We start from the raw sequence: 21,952 nt of genomic DNA on the forward strand, positions 1-21,952 counted from the left end.
TTCTGTGATACTTCAAATACAATACAAAATCAATTTAGAAGCTGCATAACTGGTTGTCTCAAAGGTTTGCAGAGAGCCTTACAATGATGAGCAGCGCTAGTTCCAGGTCAAGATACTGTATTCCACATTCGTCTTTTCTAAGTTGTTGGTACTGAAGAATTAACTTATAGCCTCCATTGCTCAACTCACAGCCCCCTCCACAGGCTGTTTCCTGTACCTTCCCATGAATCTTTTTAACATGAGGATCCTTTCTGTTTCACTTGAATATTGGATTTCAGAAGCACTCTCTTCCTCTTATTCAGAATTATACTGGAGGGAAGCAAACAGCTTGTTTAGATAATACATTTTCTGACTGCAAAAGGTCATGGAGTTTGTAGAATACTCTGGTGTCAGGTTAGCTGTGTAGGAATGAAATTGCTAAAGATAGACTTCTTAGCAGGTATACTTACTTTTAAAGAGGTAGAATTTCTTCTCAAATTTTTAAGCTACATTTTAGGATTTGGCCAGTGGTCCCGTTGGATGGTACAGGTGGTCTGCAGATGTCAGGCCTCCACTGAAAAGGAGAATGACAGAATTTTCCCTCTTGCTCAAGAGGACAGGTGAGCTATTTAGTGGAAACCCTAAGTGAGGGTAGTGGACAGAGGTATGAAAATGGAGATAGACTTTACAGAATAGCTAGAGGAACAGTGCTCGATTTTGTCTGAATTTATCTCCTTTTTCTCTGGGAGCCCAGATTATGAGTGTGGATTATGTAATAAATGTTGCTCATTTCAGCTTGTATTTACTTGTTACCATTTAAAACTATGTCTTCAACTTAATTTCAGTTTTTGATTGCATATCAACACCAACCACATCTGTTCTTTCCTCACCTAAAGTTTTATAGCTCCAATGGGTAGAATATTGTTTTATGCAGACCTTTGGCATATGTGCATTCTATCATGCTTCCCAATTTTTACCATCAATCTGCAAACTATCCCTGATAATCCCTTTTTTTTCTTTTTTTTTAAATGGGGGAATTGAAGCTAGACACACATACATAGTTTTCTGCAGTCAGCAAATGCTAGAGCCAGGATGTGAATCTAGAGAGTTCTGTCCAGTGCCTGAATGTTTGACATAAGAGTAACCATCACAAGATCCTTATCCCTGTAAATGTGAGCTACTGTCAGGATTCTTGGGGTGGGGGGTGCGACTAGAAGTTTCATTCTTTCCTGGTTTTTTAGAACTACATTGTACTGTATGTAGTTGCTTTCAGAAGCCCTTCTCACACAGGTGTTCATCATCTGTGCGTCCCTCAGGCAGGCTCTTCCCTCTCTTCTTGCTGACTTGAACTTGCTGTTCCCCACCCTTTGTCCTTTGTCACTGAGCATGTCCCCCACTCCCACCCTCAACCCGTGTCAGGCTCTGAGCATCACCCAAATTAGGAGAGGTGGGTATGGGTGGTGAGGAGGGATTAAAGATCTTGCTGATCGCACAGGAGCCCTTGAGTCTGAAGTTGTCAAGGGACTGAAGTAGAATAAAATAATGTAGTCAGAGACTTTTCAGGTAGAGAGGGAATGGAGAATATCCTTGTAGGATGCCCGCAGAGTGCACACAGGGGATGCGTTCAGATACTGAGTCAGCATTGCCGAATGGCTTGTTTGTGAAAACCTGTTTCCTAGGGACTTGAGAAAGTATTTTGAAAGCAGATCAGAATACACTTATAACACTATTACATTCTATGTGCATATTAACTTTTGGGATGGGTTCACATGTAATAGTAAATTATACCTATATTTTAAGCAAGTCATTCTGCATTTGTCTGGAAGCCACTGTACAACACAAAGACTATAACAGACCAATCCGTGCCTGAGCGGTGTACTTTACATAAACTCCCGAAAGGCAGAATATACAAAACTACCTTATTGTTGCCTCCAAGTCACCTCACTTTGGTCACCATATATGACCTTAAACATCTCCCATTTCTCTTTTCCACCTGGGAAAATTCCTCAAGAGGAAGCAGACTCGAGAACAGACTCTTTTTCAGGCAGAGGGGGTGGACTACCCCAGCCAAGGTGTCAGGAGGTGGCCATACACAGGCCAGGTGGAAGCTTCATGGGCCTGGGCGGGGGTAGGTTGCTCTCTCTTTGTCATAGGTCTGTAGGTTGGGCAGGGCTGAGCCAGGAGAGAGGGGGAGCTCGGCCTTTCCAGTCCCTTCTGCTCTGGGCTGCTCTCTTCATGGATTTTATTCTCCCTCTGTCCTCTGTCCCTTCCAGAAAGGTTTAGACATTTTGTCATTGTTTCAAATCCGAATCCTTTCAGTTCTACCAGATCCAAGTCCTAGTTTTTTTCCGTTGCATTCCCTCGCTTGTGTGATGCCTTCCGTTGGGACACATTGCACTGTGAATGGCAAAGCTCTAAATATCAGATGGGTTTACAAGATGGGAAGCTTCCCCTTTCTCACAGGTGTGACTGAACTGAAGCCTGCAGGTTGACATTCCAGAGCCAGTCTGCTAGGATGATCGGCAGGGGCCTGGGCTGTTCTGTTGTGAGTCTGCCATTTCCATATATAGAGCTTCCTCCTCAATGTCCAGTATGATGGGGGACCCTCACCCATCACGGCTGCATTCTGGCCAGTAGGGAGGAGCAAAGGGGAAGGCCATGCCCCTGCCCATTAAGACGTGCCTCCTGCTTTAAGGACATTGCCCAGAAATCACATACAATACTCTTTTACACCCAGGAGTGTGCTGCAGCCAGTTGGTACCAGCTTGAGTAGTTCTTCCCAGCTCCATGATCAGTGCCATCAAGGGAGAAAGTTGAAATTAGCCACTCGGGGTATTTATACCATAGAAATGGGCAACACTGCAAACCAGGGCTTCTCCTGTCATATCTTTTTCTCCCAGAGAGAGCTGGTGGTTAACATCAGTTAGCAGCCACTAGGTTGTATCCCATTGACTAGGGATATAATCACAAGGTCACACCGAGCTGGAAGATAGGTGAGAAATGTAGCCTTAAAAGAAAAAAAAAAAAAAAGTCGTCTTTATTAAAAGTGGCTGTGTGCCCACATTAAGAAAAAATTCCTATTTTAAGGGACAAAGGAAGCCTTATTGAGGGGCAACTGGTCTCCAAATATTTAGGATTCTGAAGTCAGTTACATGACTATATCAACCTAGCTGAGTGCTTGAGGAAGCCATCCATGGTTTACCTCTTGGAGAATTGATCACCTGCGAAAGCTGTTGAAACATATTGGTGTTGTAGTTCATTTTGAAGGGGCATTTCTTTTTTTAAGTTTTTAAATTTTACGTATTATTTTATGAATTTGACATTTTTTTTAAAGATTTTGTTAGAGAGAGCCCACGTGCAACTTGGGGGGCAGAGGGAGAGAGAGGGGGGATCTCAAGCAGACTCTATGGTGAGTGCAGAGCCTGTCACAGGGCTCGATCCCATGACCCTGAGATCGTGACATGAACTGAAATCAGGAAGTCAGCCGTGTAACTGACTGAGCCACCCAGGCACCCCCTGAAGTGAAATTTCTCATGAAGGACTTGTTACATGTGCCATATTGGTCGGTAATGTTAGTAGAGTAACTCTGAGGCAGAGAGAACCTTTTTCTAAAGCTAATACCATGAAGAAGTTGGGTGAGAAATAAACAAGGAAAGGAGCAGGAGTGTGTGTCTTTGGCCATGACACTTGTGTGAAAGACCCCTGGAGCTAAAACATTCCAGGCTTGTTCTCTGTTCTGCTTCCTCCTTGGCTATCCACTCCTGGTTTGCCACCAAAACACAAAACAAACCAAAAAAACCAGACTCACCTGTACGTTTTCTAAGTTTTTGGTCACCTAGTAATTACAATAATTTGCCTCCCTTTGTGTAATCGTATCTGTTAGAAAACTTTTGCGTTATAGAAGATTGCTTTTCCCCCTAGTTTTGTGACAGGGATCCTCTGTTCTCTTTGGAAAGAGGGTACCTTGCAATGGGACAGTGTATTACTCATTTTATTTATCTTCTTATTTTATATATATATATATATGACTTTTTCCTTCATATTGTTTGAGTTTCTCTCCTGAGCAATGGCCCAGCAGGTTGGGGTGGGGTAAACACTGGACACTGAACACTGGACACTGTCCTGTTCTGTGAAGTCCAGGGAGCCAGATTCTAAAGCAAAGTGGTGAATGCTGGAGATGGTCAGAGGCAGGAAGGGTGGAGATTTGCTCCAACTCCCTCATTTGAAAGGTGAGAGAACCAAGGTGATATGGAAGGTTATGTGGAGGTCTGCAGACTTCTGGTCTCAGGACCTCCATCCACATTTTAACAAGCAGAGAAAAGATAAGAAAGACCCTGCAATTGAATGTCTTGAACTGAGCATAATCTGAAGAGATAAGAGCAAGAGAATTCTGGAATTGTGAATTCTTTTGGACATATTCTTTAGGATTTCCATGCATTATATATTACATATATATATATATAATATTATATAATATTATATATATATATATATTATATTATATAGTTTATGCCGTTATCCTTAACCTCAAACCGTTTTTAACCAGATGAACTTTAATACTCTGGCAGGGTTAAACCAAAACATCTCTGGGTACATGAGTAAGTTCATTAAAAACGCATATATGTTAAATCGGGCTTTTTTTTCTCTTGAAGATACGTGATTTCGATAGAATCTTCTCTGTATAGATACTATAGGAAAACATTTTTCTTTGCTCATCTCTCACCCAAAGTTCAAGCGCAGTAAAAGTGCCTCTGATTCTGGCACTGAGCCAGCAAGTATGGCAAAGGGAAAAAGTCTCAAATGTTGACAAGCCACTTTTTTTTTTTTCAATTTTATTTATTTGACAGAGACCCAGTGAGAGAGGGAGCACAGCAGGGGGAGTGGGAGAGGGAGAAGCAGTATAATTTGTTTTTCAAACCACTTTTTTCAGTTGAGATGAAATTTACATAAAACGAACCATTTTAAAGTGGACAGTTAGTGGCATTTAGTGCATTCACAAAGTTATGCAACCACCACTTCTAGCTAGTTTCAAAAAGACAAACCATTTTTTAAAACAATTAGAGCAACCCTTTTCTTGTTGGTTTTGTTTTGTTTTGTTTTTTCATGTTCCTCCTGTTATGGAAATGCTCAGATGGGCTCTCAGGCCAGGACTTAGGCAGCAGAGGAGTGATCATAAACCAGGCACGTAAGGAGACCTTGAGAGAGCTTGAGAGAAGGAGAGGGTTTGGTGAGGGATAAGGAAGTAAGCAGGCGTGGGGCATTTAAATAGATATAGATTTAAATAGATATATCAGCCCTTGTGAAAAAAGGCACTAAAAAAGGCACTAACTGCTTTATGACCTCGGGCAAGGTCTCACGCTTCTGAACCTTAGTGTCATGGAAAAGAGGAAAATGGAAGGAACTGCATATGCACATGTTGCCAAGAGTGGTTTTAATTGTTAATTGTTAAGTCCGTGTAACCATTGCACAGTTGTTAAGTCAGTGGAAGCATGGGGTGGGGGGAATGGGGTGGAGTCCAGGGACTTCTCAGTGCTGATTTTACAACTTCCTGCGAATCTAGAATTATTTTGAAGCAGAAAACTTACACTGAAACCTATGACCACCGAACTTGTTTTACATGAATGTTCACAGGAACATTATTCAGAATAGGCTTGAAGTGGAAACAACCCAAATATCCAGCTGCTGAATGGATAAACTAAATGTGTATCTGTTCAAAGGAATATTATTCAGTCATGAAAAGGAACCTTGAAAATACTGCGCTCAATGAAAGAAGCCAGTTGTGAAATCTCATAGACAAATACTGTTATATACGATAGAATACCTTGTACCGTGTACAGCTATTACATGATGCCATTTGTATGAAATAAGTAGAATAGACAGAGTTGTAGAGACAGAAGATAGATTTGTGGTTGTGGGGAGGGGGAGGAGAGGAGAGCAAGTGTTTTGGGCTGTGGGGTCAGAATTAGGAAGTGGTGATTGTTGCATAGCTTTGTGAATATGCTAAAGCCTACTGAGTTTTATTTAAAAGGGTGGATTTTAAGACTTGTGAATTATATTGCAATGAAAAAAACAAGATGCTTTATTTATTTATTTATTTATTTTTTACTAGAGAGAGTTGGGGGTTGGGGGAGAGGGTGAGGGAGAGAGAGAATTTTTAGCAGCTTCCAAGCCCAGTGTGTGAGCCTGATGTGGGGCTCAATCTCAAAACCCTGAGATTGTGACATGAGCTGAAATAAAAAGTTGGGCACTTAACTGACCTGTCCAGGCACCCCCCCACCCACCAAATAAAGTGCTTTTCAAAAGGAGGTGGGGTGTTTGAGGTAGCCTCTAGGTTCCTTTCTAGCCTCTGTGGCACTTTGTTCAGAGGGTACCATGAACCAGCGGTTCAGATTGACAACTCCGGTTCTCTTGCCGTCTGTTCCATGTGCCGCTGCTGTGGATTTCTCAGGGGGCTCGGGTTCTTCTCTTTCTTCTCCAAAGCACAGCTCACACGAGGTGGCCATGTTTGACACACTTCACTAACCATTGAGGATATTTAAAGAAATTGCATCACAGAAAAGCGACACTTAAATGTGCCCCTGTTATGAGGCTCTTTTTGGGTGTCCAGGTAGCTCCTAAGCACTGGTTTATACCCAGGTCCCTGGAATGCTGCCATTTCCTTAGTGGGACATGCTCTCCCTCGGCCAGAGCAGCAGAAACCCTGAATCACGAACTGTCAGCTCCCACTCAAATGCATGAGCCAGCTCTCCACCCCTGCTGCCACCATCGCCTTCTGAAAGCTGCCAGATTCTGTGAAGCATGCTTGAGTCCTGCTTTGATGGTTGTAGAGTAACCACACACAAATATCTTACCTAATCGAAGCCCTGTGCTAAGTCCGTTGCCTGCTAAATGGACAGGGATTTGTGACAGCTGCTTCCTTGTTCACCCAGGCAGGATCCATTAATGTTGTTTCAGCAGGACTGGGTCAGATGGGCAACCAGCCACAGCGGGACCATGGCCTTAGACAACCTACAAAGATGAAAAAGATTTGGACTTCAGCAGTTGTCTATGTAAAAGAGCCCAGGCTCCAAAACGTCTCAGTGTCTGCATCACTAACCCGCCCAGGCATCCCGCTGTTTTCAGCCAGGAGAAGAACTTTAAAACCATGCTCTTGCTGTGGGTAAAATCTTTTCTGGAGCTTCTAATAGACTTCTCTAATACCTTTCTGCCCAAAGTGGGGTCATGGGGCCACTCCAGACCAGCGACTGTTAGGCTTGTGAAAGCAGGGCTCTGCGAGCAGGCATGCAAGGTAATGGGTGTTGGGAAAACGGCCAGTGGGATCTGCACAAGATTGTTACACTGAAGATGTAGTGATATATTTTAATGTGTGTGATACTACTGACAGGAAAAATGAATGTCAGAAAGCATTCAGAAGACAGGTCACAGATCATTTGAAATGGACGATTCGTGTTTACTTTCTCTGTCTTGATGGTTGTCGATGTTTACCTCTGCCTAAGGTAGCCAGTCTTCTGGGTTTGCCTGGCTTGATGAGAAGCCTGCCATTCATGTGGGGGAAGTGTAATCTCTCACCATGACTATTTCAGCACTTTTTCAGGTTTTCCATTAACAGGTTCAGGCACTCTGGAATGATTTTGTTTTCTGGGTGAGCAGTTTGGGGCATATGCATTTCCCTACCCGTTTCTGGAGTGGGAGAAGGAAGAACAGATACCTTCTTTTCCAAACACGACGTGAGAAAACAATCACCGATTGTTTGGTAACAACCAAACCAATTTCTAAAGTGCACAACCTGTGAATCAGGAAGTTTAAGACAGGAAGGTACAGTAATATAAAGGAGACTATTCTTGTCCTCTGGGGACTCACAATTGTCTGTAACTATTTGTGCATGGAAGTGGTGTTCATTAAATATGGTAGAGTTACACAGTCACCTAAAGGACCCTGGAAGTTACTGTTTCACACCTCAGGATGCAAGGGAAGCCAGGAGCCCAGACCAGGTGGATGAAGCCAAGGAGATGATGAATCACATTTTTGGTGAAATGTGGGTCCCTGCTGGGGAGAGCCTTGTGAGCTGTGTGGTTCAGACTGCAAAGCTGTATCAATACATAGTTCCCAGAGTCATGGGAGCATTGTGAAAACTAGCCGTAGATGAGATGCTGTTGCCGAAGAGTAGTCCTAGGAATGCCCCTTAAAGAGTTTCTAGTATTATATATGATCCTTAGAAAGATGTGCAGGTCTTTGCATTATCCCTTACCAGGTGGAAAAGTGAAATTTCCTGGACAAGATTTCCCTTCAGAGGTATTGGCAAACTGTTTTGATGACCAAGGGCCTTCCTTCCAGCTGCCCCCTACAAAGCTCATAGAGAAGAAAATAGAAAGTGAAATTTCTTAAAGTGTGGTGATTGTTTAACAGTAAAGTGTCTTTAGAATTGGAGTTCCTTTGAGTGAGGCAGTATCTCTAAGATTTCTGTCCATTTTTCCCAAGTCCTTGGACCTCCTGGGACAGTGAACATGGAGAGGCCGTGCAGCTTGTGTACATACAAGGAAGGACCTTCTCTCTGTGGCTGATCCTGGGGCTCTTGTAGTGGAGGTCTGCCTCCAAACCTCAACTCCCTTTTGCCTTGACCGGAAGGCTCGGTAGGAACTGTGAGAGGAGGTCCAGGACCTTGAGCCTAAGTGGGGACTGGGAATGTGACATATTTGTATGATAGATGATTGCTTCCCTTATCACAATACTCTTGGCCACCTATGATTTTGGGCTTGAGGACTTGCTGTAATCCGTCTGATAAAAATAACACTGAGAGGAAGCCCCTGTGAGCACGAGGGTTCAGCCTGTGGGTTTGTTGCTGAGCAGTGATGAGGGAACTGGCCTTGTCTGGGGGTGCACTGAGCTGCCTCTTTCTGGATTCTGGTTCCACTTCAGAGATGAGGCTTGTGGGTCCTGGGTCCTTTGTTGAGGCTCTGGGTTAGAAACTCTGGAGACACAGTGGTGGTATGAGTTCCTATCCAGCCTGGTGTGTTCGATGATGTTGGAGTCAGGCAGCCTGGTGTCAGGCTGGATATCCCAGGACCGCACGGATGCTGTAGCCCTTGGGGTGCCTGGGGACAGGACTGGGAAGTGGCCTCCAGCCATAAGGGAAGAGGTTAGTCTGGGAGCCATAATGGCGGCTGTCTCTCCTCCAGCCCCATGCAGTTCAGTAGGAACAGAGCTGGTATTTCGATCCTCCATTCCTAGCGACTCCCTCCCCAGTGCCCACAGCGTTGCTCAGGGGAGGTAGAGCCCACTTCAGGAGGTTCAGCTTCTGTTTTGCATTAGACTGACCCCAGGATTCTGGAAGGAAGAGTCAAACAAGCTGTGCAGGTGAGAATTGCCCTTGTTAGAGAGTATTCGTAAGATGGGTCTGGTGAGGGTAAGGACAATATGCCCAGAGGGGAAAGGGTTTGGAATGTTTGCCAGTGTTCTCATCTTGTCCATGCTACCTGGTCGCAGGGCAGAGCACCATTAAGAAAGTTGCCTTCCTAGAATTTTAGAGCATATTGTGATCTGTCCGTGATAGTTTTTGGGGGCACATCGTCAAGGAGTGCCTGGACAATGTCCTCCTAACCCTGTCTCTGACACCTGTGACACTCTGTATCTTCTCATTTTGGTAACAAAGTAGACACTGACTTAGACTTGACTCATTAAGTGGGGAGCTAAAAGCCCTAAATTAAAATGTGTGAAAAAGCATTTTCTAGTATTAAAAACTTAACCAGATAGGTGAGTTGAGCAAATTCTAATGAGAAAAGATCAATTTATGTTTCTGTACATTCAGTGGGTACATTATATGTACTCTTTTTAACCCAACAGGGCCAGTGTGTGGCTCTTTCTAATTATTCCTGTATTCCTGCATTCTCTATGATTATTTGTTTATTTTTAAGTTCTGCACCCAATGTGGGGCTTAAATTCATGGCCCCAAAATCAAGAGCCTCATGATCCTCCAACTGAGCCAACCAGGTGCCCCTCTAAGTTTACATGTTCTACAGTATTTGCGCAATTTTGCTACTCATTAATTTCCTAAATGCCTTAAGGTCTAGAGTTCATCTGGTCTGCTTTATTTCATGGTTTTTAGAGAAAGTTTCTTTCTTTATACTTTAGTGTCATGATGGCCTTGGAAGGACAGTCTCAACAGGCTTCCTCTCTGTTATGTCATGTCCCCTAAAGGAGAGGGATCTGTGTTGTCATTTCTTAAGGCCTGGCCGGGAGGTGGTGAGAGCCTGGAAACAGAGGGGCCAGGCTGGTTTGCTGAGAGCTGATGGTGCACAGTGCATGGTTCTAGGCTGATCTCAGCCAGCAACAGGAAGTCCCACTTCATCATCTACTTGAAAGCTCTCTGCTAGGGACACAGTGTGAACTTTTAGTTTATATTGGTTAAGCTCCAAGAAGCAGTACATGTTTGGGGAATTGAAGAGCTCATGGGCAGGACCAGGGAAGATACACCTTCCCCACCAGATTCCAAGCTGTTTCCACACTGATAAGACACAACAGTGACCCAGAGCTAGAACCTCAGGATTATCAGGGAGTGAGAAATGCTGGTGAAAAAATGGACGGCTATCTCATGTATATACACTTGTATCAATATTAACATGCAGAATTGTAGGCCAAGTGGTATTTTTGTTGTTCGAGGGTCTGGATGTGAATCCTGATTCTGCCTCTTGGGAATATGGATTTGAAATGTTAACCAACACTTCTCTGAATGCCTTTCTTCATTTGTAAAATGGAAATAATGGGCTTACTTATCTCAGCATGTGGTTATGAGAATCAAATGAGGGAACGCGTATGGACTCATAAGCAACTGTTAGTTGCTAATGATGATATGCTTCCTGCGGAATGTTATTTCTTGAATCCTATATATTTCTAATATAACCCTAGACCTGGAAGTCATAACTGGTTCTTTTTCTACTTGTGCAACAAGTGAAATTTGGCATTGGGTTCTGGAAAGTTTGAACGAATTCTTGGAATCAGCCAGTTATGTGAAAGATGGCTCAACCTTTCGCTTGTCTTTTTGCCCAACAGTGTGCCATGTAAGAAGTGCGTGGTGGTTGGTAATGGAGGAGTTTTGAAGAATAAGACATTAGGAGAAAAAATTGACTCCTATGATGTAATAATAAGGTAAATATATTTTCTATTTGCTAACTTGGAATTGTTTCAAAAGACAAGTTGCTTAGATATATTTAAGTACATTAACATAACCAGTCTCTCATTCATCGACTAGATTAGGCCTAGATTTTTCAGCTCATTCACTTAGAAAATATTGTGAAGTCTGCAGAGGAAGGAGGCTGTATAGGTCTGTGTAAGTACTTGGATTTTAAGTATAATAGGAAACCTTTGAAGACTTTTAAGCAAAAGAGAGATTTGATCTGGTTATGTTTTTAAAATAACTTGGCTGTGGTATGGACAATGGGATATGAGGGACAAGGGTAGAAATGAAGAAGCCAGTTAGGTGGCTATATTCAGGCAGATGATGGTGGCTCAGAAAAGGATTGTCATGACAGGGAAGGATGTAAGTGGATAGACTGAGACATGTTCTAGAGGTAGAGTTCTCAGGATTTGTTGATGTTAGATGTGAGGAGAGATGGGAATAAAGGAACCACATAACGCCTTCTGGGTTTTCAGCTTAAGAGATTGACTGGATAGAGGTACCATTTATTGAGTTGGGGGAAGACTAGGGTAGGAAGATCTTAAAGGAAAATCAAGATTTCTGTGTGAACATGTTAGGTTTGAGATGCTTATTAGATTTGTAGTGTTAAATCAAGTAGTCATTTGGTTAAACAGGTTAAAGGCTCGATGGTAAACAGCCTATGAGCTATATTAAACCATGGTATCAGCAAGATTTCCCAGGGAGAAACAGAGCAGAGGTCCCAGGACGAGTCTTGAGATATTCTATACTTGGAGGTTGAGCAAAAAAAAAAAAAAAAAAAAGAATTAAGAGAGATGGAAGAGGATCTACCAGTGAGGTAGGAAGTGTTTTAAAAGAGAGGAGGAGTCAACCATGACCAGTGCTGGCGAGAGGTCATGCAAGATAAGAACAGAGAGTTCACCATTGGACTTACAACCTGAAGCTCACTCAGACTCTTGGCAAAGGCAGACGTGGAGACCTGATATGGGGAGTGGCCCAACCAGAGTGGTTTGAGGAGAGAATGACAGGTGAGAAAGTGAGAAACCCATGTAGGCAATTCTCTGGAGTTTTGCTGTGGGGTTGAGAAATGAGATGGTAGCTGGAGATAGTTATGGAACAAAGGAGGCTGTTTTGTTTTGTTTTGTTCCTTTTACAAAGATAGGAAATTCTAGAGCATGTTGGTAAACTGATGAAAATGAGTGAAGAGATGGGTGTGGTAGCGAGCTGGGATGGGGCTTGAGCACAAGTGCAGTTGGTCCTCTGTAATTAATAGAAAGAAAAACTGGGATTGTAGCTACGGCTACCAAGAGTCCCACAGATGGAGTGGCGGGAAAATGAGGGCATTTCTAGCTCTGTTTTCTCATCGAAAGGTTGAAGTAAGGTCATCCTGTGTTGTGTGTGTTGGGAATAGCTATGAATAGTCTTTTGAAGAGAAGGGCAGTGCGTTAGGATGACCTGACAGTACTTGGGGGTTTTGCTGGGTTACGAGCTGCCAAGAGCTTCTGCATAGTGAGGTCACCTTATTTTCTGTTCACTGTCTGTTTTGAGAAAGCCGTGAAAATTTATCCGCATGACAGTTTTGAAACACAGGTTTCTTTACCTTTAATTGTCTAAACGTTCGATCATCCAGAACCACAGCAAACCCTTGTCGAGACTGCTACGGGCACAGCATTTATGAAAGTCATTTCGAGTGTTGAGACTGTCTTACATTACATGGAGTCAGTGGCAAAGGGTGAAACAGTATTTATGCTCCCAGGGGACACTGTTTTGGAAACAAAGCATTCTTTTTAGTAGCATGCCTTCATAGTGTATGTGTAAATAGTGCATGTCTAACTTTGGCACTGAGCATAAAACAAATCCAACCGTGGATCCTTTGTGGTTCTTTAGTTCACTCTAGCAGTAACATTTATTTGGTTGTGAGTGGGTATAATATGGCAGTTTTATATTTTCACTTTTTTACAGAGCTCAACAATTTTAATGGGTCTTCAGATCACCTTCAGTGTGATTCTTATCTGTCAGTCCATGTGCTACATGACTGTGTAACCTTGGACAAGTAACTTTCCCTCTCTCTGCAAGGCCCTTCTCCAAGGGGTTTTGTCTGGATGTCCTCCAAGGTCTTTTTTAACTCTAGTATTCTGTGGTTCTGTGTTCCCATTGTTTTATTTAGTCTTCGGTTTTCCTGGAGGTGGGACTGAATTATCAGTGGCCCCACAATTACTTTTCAAATCCAGATGAACATTTCTGCCTTCAGTCAAGCAGCTGTTTCATGAAAGGGAATTATTTCCTTAAAAATAGGAATTTTAAAAAGTTGTCTTAAAAATAACCTTATCTTGTAGCTTTAATAAGCACTGGACCCATGGCTACTGCTGTTTGTCCTATTCTGAAAGTTCTGAAACTTGTGATGGAATTGGCACATACTACACTTGGTCTACATATTTCGTGTGTTTTACTCCCCACAGAATGAATAATGGTCCTGTTTTAGGACATGAAGAGGAAGTTGGGAGAAGGACAACCTTCCGACTTTTTTATCCAGAATCTGTTTTTTCAGATCCCAATCACAACGATCCTAATACTACGGCAGTTCTCACTGCTTTTAAGCCGCTTGATTTAAAGTGGCTGTGGGAATTGTTGACGGGTGGCAAAATAGTAAGTTGGCAACATTGATCTGCCTTCTGATTACCTTCAATTTTTGTTTTTTATTCCATTAAAAAGAAAAAAGACCACCACAATGTTCTGTTTTCTGTGTTCTTATTTTATTTCAGAACACTAATGGTTTTTGGAAGAAACCAGCCTTAAACTTGATCTACAAACCTTATCAAATCAGAATATTAGATCCTTTCATTATCAGAATGGCAGCTTATGAACTGCTTCACTTCCCAAAAGTGTTTCCCAAAAATCAGGTATGTATTTTGCTTTTTTGCACAGTTCCAAGCTAAAGATCTGGCTAGGGTAGGGTGGAGAGATCATAGGGTTATCAGAAAAAATGAGAACCATGACTCGTGAGGTGGCGGTAGTGAAACTAGGTATCTGTGGGTATTATGTTTGTTTTTTAGATGGCAAGGAAAGAACTGGAGTGTTCTGGTCCGCCCTACTTCGCCCTTCCGGAGCCCTTCTGGGGTCTCCTCCTACATGCCCCAATGACTCAGTTCTCCTAACCTCCATCTGCAGAGTTCTGCGATGAGGAGAGACTGACTGATGGGGGCGCTGCTGGGCAGGCTCTGCTGAGAGTAGCAGGACTGGGCTTCCCGACAAGCACGGGACTATTCAGGCTAAAAAGAACCCTCCAGCACTCTGATAAAAATATCACAGGAAAGTTGGTGGAAAGGTGAGGAAGGACAGGACAGTTTGGAAATATTTCTGTGGTCATAGAGACACTGGCACTGAATTCTGAGGAAATGTTGAAACTCCAGATTCTTCAATTAAAAAGAGTCTCACCAACTTTGGCTCTTGTAGCCCTTTTTGTTTACATTCCCTAGAAGACAGTACCCTCTGGACCCACACAGTGGCACGGATAGGTTTTTCATTTCAAGCTTGAGAAACTGTGATATAATGTCTCGGCTGAAATGAGGTTTCTTTTTGTAATCAGGGAAAATCCAAAGAAATAAATACACCTCACATATCTTCTTTTTTTAGTATGATAAAAAATTCTAAACTTTAGAATTATTAGATTCTAATGCTTTTAATGAAACCACTTATAAAAGAATATATATATCAAGTACATTTTATGTTTAATTTAAATTATGTATTCTATTAATATATTCTGTTATTATATATTAATATTTATATATATAAAAATAAAGGAAATCATCCTTCTTTTCACACTGTAACTCTCATTATTCCTCAAGCTTTTTTTTTTTTCTTTTTATATCCTTCTGGACTATTTTCTATGCAGTTACACATACTTTTTTGTTCAATATAATTACAATTATACCATAGATACTTTCTGCCATTTCCCCCCTCCATTTAACTATTCCCCTCTTTATAGATCTTTCCGTTAATATCCAGCTTTTTTCCTCCCTAATTTATTTAGAAATGCATGTGATTATAGGGATTTTCAGCCCACTTGTGTGATTTTTGTAGAATAGACTCCTAGAAGTGGAATTCCCAAGTCAAAAAGCATAAAGCCTGGTTCTGGAAATGTGAAGTCATATTGATTTGGACAAGAAAAAAATAAAGGAAGAAAGGCCTGCTTGAATTAGATTAAAGAGAACATGGGACATGAGCAAGTGGAGGCAAATCTTTGGAGTTTTGTTGGGAAAGGGGGCACAGAAATGGTTGAAAGACACGGGATCAAGGATGGTTGCTTTTATGGTTGTTTTAAAGCCAGATGCCATGTTTATATGATGGAGAGAACGATTTGACAGAAGAAAATGATGAGAGCAAGGGGTTCATTGTAGATGCAGATTTGGTGGCAGAGAAGAGACGGGAGGAAAGAGTGCAGGAGGGGCGAGGTTGGCCAGAGGCAGGGACAGGCACATCGCATCCATGGAAGAGTGAGCGCTGAAAGTACAGGTCAAACTGAAGGTAGATTGGGAAGTTGGGAAGCTGGTATAGATAGCTCTTCTGTTTCTGTTAGTGAAATGAGGATTAAATGGTCGGTTTAAAGGAGGAAGGAGAATGAGGCTGTTGGATATAAAGGTATAAAATTGTCACCTTGGGGAATAGGAATGGAAATTTGCTAGGGGAATACTGCACAGCCACTTGAGACTTTGGCCATAAATGTCACGTGTACCTGGGCACGTATGTTGTTTTCTCTTGGCTTGTTATGCTGCTTGGTTGTGGGTTGAGCCAGGGTTAAGATTGTCAGGTGATGAACTATTTCTGTCTGTGGGTGCAGAAAATGGAAGGATTATAATGATGGATGAAGGCCTCTTAGGCATGAGGAAAGGAAGTGGAGGTCATGATGGGGAGGGAAAGAGTGATGGGATCAGTGAGGTTGAATGACTCCCAGGTTGTTAACCCAACCACTAATTTCCATTTCTAGCAGATGGCAAAGGCTTATGGTGTTCACCATAGGGCATGGGGTAAAGAAAAGCTTATGCAAAAGGTAGTTAAATTTTCAGAGGAGCTTGCCTCCTGGAGTTTATTTGATATTGTTGTGCTTCTTGGGTATTTTTTTCTCCTCCTCAAAATCATAATGTGTCATTTCCATGGAATCTGTAAGTCATACGTTGATGGAAAGGAAATCTCCTTAGATGGCTGTGTTAAGATGTAAATAGTTTTTGCCTTTAAAGGCTGTCCAGGTGAGAATTAAAACAGAATGGAAATCCTTCCGTCAAACATCTGTTACTGCATTTTTAGGAGATATGTGTATGTGAGGGGGGGATGCTTGGTTTCTTTCCTTTTTGATTTTTAAACTGATAATGATCCAGTGGAGACTGTGACATTACTCTGTATACATCTGGACTTTTTATTTTCTATAGAAGTCATAATCTTATTATTTGCCATTGAAGTTAATTGACTAGTCTTTCCCCAGAGCTAGTTAAATTATTAGAATTTTAAGAGATCTCTTTTAAGGCTTATGTGGAGCCACTTACCATGATCCCATCCATTAGCGAGTTAACCTGTCCTTACGTTTCCTGTATGGGTTGGAAATCCTCAGGCTCTGCTGTTTGCACAGGAAGCCTGACTCAGCATGTATTATAAAAGGAGGCAGCATCTTTTTCCCTGAGCTTTTTTTCTTCATTTGATAGTTGTCCTCTGGGCTAATACTATAGTTAAGTTTTATTTGAAAGATTTTCCAAGATTTTCATCACATTTATATGCTTTTCAGAGTTAGGAAATTAACCGGGGTTTGGGTCTTAGACATGATGAGGGTTTAACTTAGGTAATTCTCACCTGGTATGTGTTCAGAAGTCCCGGTTTTATAACGAGGTCACCCAGCTTTGGAAACATCTTGTTTGAGTTTTAAAAAACCTTTTGTTTCCTTCCCCAGAAACCCAAACACCCCACAACAGGAATTATTGCCATCACGTTGGCCTTTCACATATGTCATGAAGTTCACCTTGCTGGTTTTAAATACAACTTTTCTGACCTCAAGAGTCCTTTGCATTATTATGGGAATGCCACCATGTCTTTGATGAATAAGGTAATACATACCCACTTGGGTATATCTTTGATCTTTACAGTCAGAAAGCCTCTATTTTCTGTTTCCGCATTTTTACTGAGGGAACAGCTTTTGAGTGTGAAGAGCTGCTTAACCCTACCAAGAGCTACCAAAGGCTGAAACTGGGACTCAGATCCAGGCAGTTCCAATCTGTGGGTGTCAGACCCTTGGGAATAGGACATCGTATCAAACCCGTATGGACACCAAGCCTTATCTTAGATCATGTTTGCAGTATACAAATATGCATGCAGGCCATTTGCTCTTGGTAATATCTCAAATTCACTTAAAAGCATTATCACAGAACAGGGACACTCATCCACATAAGAGGATTGAGCACTGAAAACACGGGAAAGATGAAGGTAAATTTGGAGTTGAGAAGATGATGTAACTTCTTGCTGTGCTTTTCAACCTTTTTTTTTTTTTTAAGTAGAGGAGGAAGTCTGTGACATTTTAACGCCATGAGGGAATATTCATGGTCAAAAAGGTTTCAGACATTTATAGTAGATCATGCTTCTCTTGAATTAGAGATCAGTGGCGGTACATAGGATCTTTAAGACTTAATTGAATAGGTAGGAGTTGTCTGAGGTTAGTAGCATATCACAGGTGACAGGACTAAAATGTTATCTGTATATTTTTAATATGGAAATATGAATAGTTTGCTGTTAGGTAGGGATATAGCCTGTGTAATCAGTCCCCTTAGATCATCATCCTCAGACACTACCATAAGCCAAAGGTTAGACCTTCGTATTATTATATTACTTCATCTCCACCCCTTGTGAGACAGACACTTGAGTAGTGTTAGTTGCCTAGGACAGACTACAGGATCATTTCTCCTCAGTCCTAATCTTTTAGCACTCCTGGGATTTCTAGTCATCTATATAACAGAACACTGAAACAATTTCCTGAGGAAGATTAGGATATCCATCAATAGAATAATTAAAAAAAAATTCTCTTATGCATGCTTTATAATAGTTTCTTTGGGCTGATTTCTGTGAGTTTCAGGTGCTGCTTTTATTAAAGTGATCAACCCATTTTGACTTAAAATTCTGGCCTCTAGTTTTATATCCTGATTTAGGAGACGGGGGAGGGGGGAATGATACGAAGGGGTGCTCTTAGGTGAGGGTTTAAGTGGAAACAGCAGGCTAAATTTAGGAAACACTCTGGCAAAAGAATGAGCAAAGAGAAAGGTAACAAAAGTTAAAAGTCTACCTGTATACTTGTGACTTGAGTTTTTCATTCAGAAGCTTTTCAGATATACTGTAGTCCATTATTCCTGCTAACATTTTGAGACTGGGATAGATGGTGATTTTATTTTCCTTTTCTTCTCTAGAATGCATATCACAATGTGACAGCGGAGCAGCTCTTTTTGAAGGACATTATAGAAAAAAACTTTGTAATCAACTTGACTGAAGATTGACTCTACAAACTCAGAAGATGATGCTAACAGTATTAGTTTTATTTTTATATGGCAGTTTTTAGTTTATTTTTAAATATGTTGGATGCACTTGTCAAAAAATTGTGTATATTAAGTCTGTTGCTGCCTGGTGATTCATAACCACCAGCTTAATTTCTGTGAATATATTTAATTTATAAAAACCAAGATATGTTTAGTTATCAGGGAAAGTTTTGATTGCATTGTTTTTAAAACAAGCTAGTTTTCCGAAGTGTTTCTAAACATCTTTTTATATTGACTTCATCTTAGACTTTTGAGGGGATGTGACTTTCTAATAAGGGGCTTTAGCTGACCAATTTTTGAACACATTTGGCTACTCTAAATTGGTGGGGAATGGCCATGTGGTTGTGCCTTGATACGGCAGACTGGAGCCACTTTCAGCATGTAGCCAGATGATTGTCTTGTACCTGAGGAAACAGATTTGAATCTTAAAGCAGCCCTGAACACAGCAGTAGGTATGGTTATGGAAATCTAAGATCAGACTGGTTTCATTAAGCTTTTTTTGTCTTGCAGTTAAGTAAACCATGATTGTAATGAGTAATCTGGAAGGTGTGTTTTTAAGGTGAAGGAAATAGACTAAACATGAAATTCTGGACGAGTAAATAAGCCAAGAATGCCACTTACCAAAGCCTAGTGACTGCATTATTTTAAAGCTCATACAAGGTAGCAGAGCTTGGCAAGCTCAAGGAAAGCATTATTAAATTTTTTGCCTGGCCTAATATATTAAAATGTGAAAGTTTACTATTGGAATTAAATTAGAAAAAAATGAAGATAAATCCTTGAGACTCCTCCTCAAGCTGTTTCTGGATTTAAATGGGACTTTCACGAGAGATTTCAACTTCAAAGGGGAAGGCTTACCTGGCTACCTAGGGTGCATCAGAGAAGAGTCCTACTGGATGCAAACAAGTCAAAACCAACCCTTCGAACAAATGTGAGCTAGTGTCCCTTCTCATTTAATCCAGCCCATGGCTATGGGGAGGGAAAAAGGAAGAGAAGAGAATTACAAGGATGGAATTAAAAATTCTCAGAAGAGGTAAGAGTTGAAAGAACTGTTATCTTTTTGAACAATAATTATCACTGGGAGTCACGCTGGTGCTACTGGGAACCAACCAGCCTCTCTAAAGATTATGTCAAACGCAGTATAAGAGGGGAGAAAACTCCTAGTTGATGTAAGCCAGATCTACACATGAAACGTGGACACTGTTCTGTTAGCACCAGCACACTTGCACAGTACCATGGTTTCACTGGATTCCTCCAGTAACTGAGGTGGAAAACATGGGTGTTCGTGTGACCCTGCCCTCCTACCACATAGCCAGAGTTCGCTGCTAAATTTCAGTCTGTGAACTAATTTAGGCTTCAAAAATGGATGGTCCTGGCTGTAGTAAAAATAAAAAACCACTGGTAGCATTTTCAAATGTTACTATAAGGTTTAGAATAATGGCAGGATAATTTCTGACTGATGCTAAAACTGAGAAGTCTGGCATTTTGTGTAGTATGAGAGAAGGCTACAAACTTCAACATGGTTTTATATAAGCCCAAGGAAAGTCTCAGCAAGACACATATATACAATTTATTAAAAACACATGAACACATTAAGATCTCACTATTTATACAATCTAGATTCTAGCAACATATACACATACTGAGTGACTACAGTACATGCCGAGGTAAGAAAAGTACATTCCGGAAGAATATCACTGACCCTCAAGCCATTTTTATTTCCAATATGTATTTCAACATGTTTTGTTTCCACCTTTCCCAGTGCCAAAAAAGAAAAAAAAACAAAACTAGTCATAAATTGGTGCCACAGTTGAGCTAAAAAGTATGTTAATAACCATCCAACTCTTACTTGATTTTGCAGTTCAGGGACTTAAAGTTCATGGCAGAAAAGCAGAGCTAGAAGGCAGTTTTTTAAAGGTAGAGCTTAGTTATCTCTCTTTAAAGGGTTTGAAAAGTTTTTGTCCCACAATCTATTAGTTCTGTCCTTTGACCTATTGTTTCCATAGCCCTTTTGCTCTCCAGGTTTTAATGTGGGGCCAAGGCAAAGAAGTTCAAGCTTTGTCACCTTCTATAGAATTTTAGATGAGTGCATTTTCTGCTGGGGGCAGGGAGGGTAAGAGTATACATGACACCATAGTTTCAGCTGCTGGATAAATTCTCTACACCAGCCTTTTCACCAGCAGATAAACCCATTGTTCAATGCAAAGTGCAAATAGTGAAACATGAATTTAAATAACTGGACTAGACCCTACACATACAATAGGATCTATTTAGTGTTACAGGTTCTAAAAAATATAAATCAGCATTCACAATATCTTTAACTGGGCTGGTTCCCAAGATCATTTAACAGTGAAGTTGGTGTCACTTTATGAAAACCTGTAAGGGCCCTACTTCGCTGTACCTCTGTTGGAGCCAATCTTTAAAATTGTGTTAACAGGAAAAAAAAAAAATTAATCCAATAAACCAGACTGACTTAAATCTTTAAGATGTTTCAAGCAGGGAATAAAAATTGAAGATAATTTAGTAAAGAAAAAAAAGTTACTTTCACATTTTCAGTTGATTGTCTCCACAGCTGCATCAGACATAAATGTAGTTAAAACCCAAAACAAAACTCATACGAAAACAAAGGAACTAAAAGTACAAAATCAGAATAACCCTTTGTATCAGGCTCAGCTCTTCATTTAAAAAGTAAATATACAAAAGCAATAAAAACTATTTTGTACAAAATCATTGGTAGTTTAAGGACCGCACGGTGGCAAAAACATGCATCATTTAAGAAGAAAACATTTGCCTCTCAAAGAGTTCCATGGGAAAATCAGGTGCACAAAATTAAATGAAAACAATCATCTTTGGGAGAATGAGATAATTTCTCTTAAAGCTTCTCAAACAGGCATGTGATTGGAGAAGTATATTCACTGTGTACTGAGGATGAATAAAAAAATAAATCGGTTTACTCTCTTCCCACCTGAAAGGGGATGACTGCATTAATACACGTGCTTTACACATTCATGTCTTAATAAAAGTTCAACATCTGTGCTTGTTTCAAATGTTTTGAAACAGTATATTTCTTCAATGAATAAAATGATGCCTCAAAGTTTGTCTGAAAAAGCAAATGAAGAGAACACCAACAAAATAATACTAGAGGGCGGAGAGGCTGTAGAAATAATTCTGCTTTTGAAGCAATACTTTAGAGTTCTGATATACCCATGGAAGCAAATGAAATGAACACTGTCTTTTCTCACATCTAGCAAATTGTGGAAACGAC

The 21,952-nt window shown here is 41.0% G+C and overlaps 1 protein-coding gene across 9 annotated transcripts in view; it reads left to right on the top strand.

Annotated features, from left to right (window-relative positions):
• The window catches only part of ST3GAL6 (ST3 beta-galactoside alpha-2,3-sialyltransferase 6), a 79,501-nt gene extending 57,767 nt beyond the window's left edge, over nt 1–21,734 (top strand). For all 9 annotated transcript variants that reach the window (XM_032852018.1, XM_032852014.1, XM_032852015.1 and 6 more), the window contains 5 exons: nt 11,026–11,121; nt 13,588–13,774; nt 13,891–14,028; nt 17,064–17,216; nt 18,565–21,734. In XM_032852018.1, coding sequence (XP_032707909.1) covers nt 11,026–11,121; nt 13,588–13,774; nt 13,891–14,028; nt 17,064–17,216; nt 18,565–18,651 — 661 coding nt within the window. In that variant the 3' untranslated portion in view covers nt 18,652–21,734. The remainder of the gene's footprint in view (nt 1–11,025; nt 11,122–13,587; nt 13,775–13,890; nt 14,029–17,063; nt 17,217–18,564) is intronic.
• Nucleotides 21,735–21,952: the final 218 nt, after the last annotated feature.

The sequence above is a fragment of the Lontra canadensis genome, unplaced genomic scaffold, assembly GCF_010015895.1.
Source record: "Lontra canadensis isolate GAN:19392208 unplaced genomic scaffold, GSC_riverotter_1.0 scaffold6, whole genome shotgun sequence".
Lineage (NCBI taxonomy): Eukaryota > Metazoa > Chordata > Mammalia > Carnivora > Mustelidae > Lontra > Lontra canadensis.